Below are 4343 nucleotides of genomic sequence, written 5' to 3'. Positions count from 1 at the left end.
TTCAAACCTCATGCCCTTTCAGCTAAACAGCCAAGTCACCCACCCGATACTACCGATGAATCAACCATATCCTGCAACTCCAGACCAGATTCCTTGGGCAATCAATAGTGATTCCTCGCTTCCAACTACGTGCCACGGTTATAGCTCTTCATCGGAACAGAATCAGGTATCCACAACTTTACAATCAGGAATCGGAGTACCTGTAGCCTATGGCTATTGAATATATTTTCAAGCTTCTTGGTCTTTAAGTAAAAATAGCCACATATCTATAACAACATCCTCAGAGTCCGTCAGCAGTGTCCAGCCCTTTGGAACAAAGCAGGCATCCCCAGGTCCCCACGTAAACTCTTGACCATCCACGGCGCCTATCTTATCCAGCACCGTAACTATGCTATCATTCTCGCCGCGTGGCAACTGGATCACGACCATTATTTCCCATTTGTCATTTTGAAGAGGCTCGTTTTTTGGTAGCGATATAGTAGTTTTTTGAACGTCTCTGAAGTTTGGATTACGTTCTCGGAGTTTTCTGAACTTTGCTACTTGTTAGTAGGAACTGCTGGTGAGCGCGCTTAGTACACTAACAACTGCTGTTATGAGAGAGCGATATAGCTCCTCACTAGACGTAGAAAAGGGGAAAGGACTATTGCCGGTAAGATTCCTCCTTGCTTCTCTCGCCAGCTCGCGCTGCCCAGCTGACAAAGCAATTATGTCGTAGGTCGCCATGTTAAAACCATGCCGGGGGGTTAAGCTGTGATGGTGGCGCGTGTTTGTCTGCAGGTCTTGTGCCTGACCCCGCCGGAATAACGAAGTGCCGAGGAGCTGGCGCCGACTTGCGTGTGACGTCAGACCCAGTCATTACGACAGTCAGCATTAGAGGGAGTTTCCGTGTCAGCTAGGGTGGACGATGCTCTTATATCCATATAAAACTTTGCATCCCAAGCTTGACTCATACTCCGTTAGGCGCGTCACTTTAACTAGTGTGCTAGCGTGACTTAGAAAAGTGGTAGTAGTTAGGCAGCTTAGGCTGTAGATTGTTCCGACCAGGATACGCTTTCTGCCGATATCGCGCTCGGTTTATCTTAGATTAAATGAATACGTGTTTGAGCCTGCGGAAAAGGTAGAATCAAAGCGCTAAAAAATAGAGGAGGCTATGCTGTGGCAGCCTGCAGATCTGCCCAGCACGAAGCCATGCAATGTCATGATATCTATTTATCAATACAAAACAGCTGCCGGGCGTGGGGAGTTCAGTTTCGCTATGAAGAACTTGCTGCTATCCGTAGCTGCTTCATTTGATGAAACGGTCTTGAACGATCAGCCATGAACAGTCTCCTGCAGTAAAATCACTACATGCAAGCCTCCGTTGTGATCGCTCAGTTATGCCAGCCCTGCCTCCCTATCTCTGCAATGCGTCGGGCTGGCCTGCCAGTATTCGATGGGCCTCTGCTAGACTGGGTCACAACATGCCATTGAAGCTCGCTTTCGTGGCCCATAAATACGACCAATGTTCTTTAGCCTAGGGAGCCATTCACACAACGTTGTGCGGACATTCGGTTCAGATCAAACGGCGTGGTTTGCTTACTTTCTATATAAGCAAGTGCCTGTCCCCAGACACAGCTCACGTTCGCATCAACTTGCATAACTACATCTATCAGAATGCTCAATCTGTCCGTACGAGAACTTCCCGCATGTGAACACATTCAACGCGTTCTAGTCGATTTAGAGGTACCATCGTTTCATCGCACATTCAAAATTACACTAACATCAAACAGTTGACAGGGCCTAGTCGCAAAAGGTTCAGCCAAGCACTCGTGTTGATATGTTTCACAAGTACCAACGACGCGCAAAGCTTGGAGGATCTATGTGGTTACGACGAAGACGATGTAATCGGCCTAGTGAGGCAGAAAATGCGAGACTTGCAGACTGGCTCTGACGACGACACATGGAAGCACCAAGTTGCATTAATTCGATGTGTCTTGGAGCAGTCTCATGCTATGAAGAGCTACCATCAACAAGAGATTTTCGATTGCACTCGGACATTTCAGCAAAACCGGAAGACATACCTGTCTATGGTCGGTATCGGGTCTGAGGTAACCTATGTGGAGATCGCCAAGCTTGCAGGAATCATCAGACAATGCAAGTTGCTACAGAGGGAACCAAGCATGGACAATCTACAACAATTTCTGCGACCAGAGTATTTACCTATTCGCACACGCGAGAGTCTGCCATGGGAAGCGCAATGTGGCCTTTCCTATGGGGATGCTCAGAAGTTCACGGCATTTACCGCTAGCGTTGCGCGCGAGTTCAGTTGCACTTGGGACGACGATCATGAGGCCCTCTTCATCATCTTTCGACGCCTCCAAAGTACTCGACTAGGGCTTCCTGAGGACTATTTGCACCCCGTACGCAATCGTCTCCGGAACAGCATTCGAGATTGCCAAACGCCGAGCCGGCTAGTGTTGTATGTGGTTGCCTCCTTCGCTTTGAGCAAGGATGAGCTGACTCAACACTCCATACATGAGTTTCTGAATCTGCAGACCAACAATGTATCGCGTGCGACGATCAACTCCTTGGCCCGCGCGTTAGACAAGTCTATGAGGTCCTGGCCTATATGGAGAGGGCAGGCTGCGAAGTTCATGTCGGTTCTGTTGGGGGAGGCGGTTAACGTCAAGGACATGAGAAACATGTGTACCAAAGAAGGAAGCACATGCATTGACTGGGATGACTATTGGTATACAAGATTTGATGGCCAGACTAGCCATGATTCTGCAAAAGCTATTGTGTGTGATAAGTTGTATAGAAAATAAGGATACGGAACGTGCTAGTCATTAGTCCTAAGTAGACAGAGGTCCTACATGAGTTTATAATCATTCAGTCTTGGAAGGAATTCGAGAATTTAGTTCGCTTTGAATTGTCATGAAGAATAGTTATAGTTATGATTCTAGTTCCACTTATGAAAAATAAATAGAGAAGGGGTTAGAGGCTGAGAGTTACAGCTGTTCATTGCTCTTCGTATTATTATGGCTCTGATGTGACTGGGCGCGGCCGCGCGGGAAGGTATCCGGATATACTAGGGCCCAGATAACTACAGGTCTTGCCCGGACTTAAAGCAGGTAAAGGCGGCCTACTTCTTCTTTTTACCAGCTTTTCTGCAGGCAAGCTAGACCATCCATTCGATGACTGTGGCAGATGGCTTATACGGACGATTTCGGAGACGATTTGCGTGACCACGCCATGGGGTTTGTCTCCGTTCCAATTGTATTCGGTCGCATAACTAAACGTAGGAAGGTTCAACCAAGGTTTCCGTGATGCGCAACATCTGTGGAGCCGGCATATGGGCAAAAGTAATCGCCTCTGGGAAATTCAACGGATCCCCCTACGAAATGCTACAATACGTGTAGACTCCGTGTGTCTGAGCCAAGAGGTAGTAGGGGTCATTCGCGATTGGAACAGGTGGGAGTGGCCCAAGGCCGACAAAGTCGTATTGCGCGAAGCTCTGGTCAGTAACAGTGATATAGTCTCGTCCCTGATACTAATTCGACATAGATGCATTTGAGGAGGGCTATTCACGAAACAGCTAGACGCCATGATGTCTCGGTGAAAACTTGGTATTTGTCTGACGAGGAAAAGTGTTGGGAGCTCTATGTGTTCATTCGAGATCTGTCTATTTCTGAAGAACGTTATGGTGAGCTTTCGGCGGGGTTCGCTACTATCAGGCTAGGGAACGTGCCGCACTGATGGTGTATTGTTTTCAGGCACAGAGTCAAGCTCACAGACGAGGAGGAGTAGGCGTGCGGCGGTGGTAGCTAGTGACCGGTAAGCTCCCTTTCTGGTCAATTATAAAAAGAATAGATTGCCTACATCTTAGTGATTCTTCTCTCTTTACCTTTGTTTCCCTACATTATGATTTCTTGCATATTCTAGACCTTTGATTATGGCTCATCAGAACCCTCGGTATCATGATTCATTATACTCGTCCATGTTGCCATACGACGCTGGACTCGATTATGTGAGACGCATCGGCATTTTTCCTCCGCAACACATAAACCTGTTACCTTCCAGCACTGAGGCAATGACCAGAAACCCCCAAATGGACAAAGTTTTGGATCTTACGGCGTCTAAAATACGCCACCTTGGTCTCTTGCTTTCCGAAATAGTCTTTAACGATATTCAGAATGCCGTCCTAGTCGTCGACGATACTCGAAATCTCGTCCGAAATGTGCACGGTTTGGAGAAATTAGATAGAAATGTCTATATCGCTCTCCTGAGCCTCGAAGCGATCATATTGCAGCGTACTGGGTCACTCTCATATGACAAAGCCCTGGAGGAACTTGAGCATCTCATTA

General features: G+C 47.5%; 1 protein-coding gene across 1 annotated transcript; it reads left to right on the top strand.

Annotated features, from left to right (window-relative positions):
* Positions 1-1653: 1653 nt before the first annotated feature.
* BBA_00687 (uncharacterized protein) lies at positions 1654-3786 on the top strand (the record flags this gene model as incomplete). Its single annotated transcript, XM_008595784.1, has 7 exons — positions 1654-1722; positions 1770-2777; positions 3187-3236; positions 3286-3341; positions 3399-3496; positions 3544-3698; positions 3753-3786. The coding sequence occupies 7 exons, from the start codon at positions 1654-1656 to the stop codon at positions 3784-3786; spliced, it is 1470 nt and encodes a 489-aa protein (XP_008594006.1).
* Between the last annotated feature and the right edge of the window lie 557 nt (positions 3787-4343).

The sequence above is a fragment of the Beauveria bassiana genome, assembly GCF_000280675.1.
Source record: "Beauveria bassiana ARSEF 2860 unplaced genomic scaffold BBA_S00002, whole genome shotgun sequence".
Lineage (NCBI taxonomy): Eukaryota > Fungi > Ascomycota > Sordariomycetes > Hypocreales > Cordycipitaceae > Beauveria > Beauveria bassiana.
This window is presented reverse-complemented; position numbering and strand designations above follow the sequence as displayed.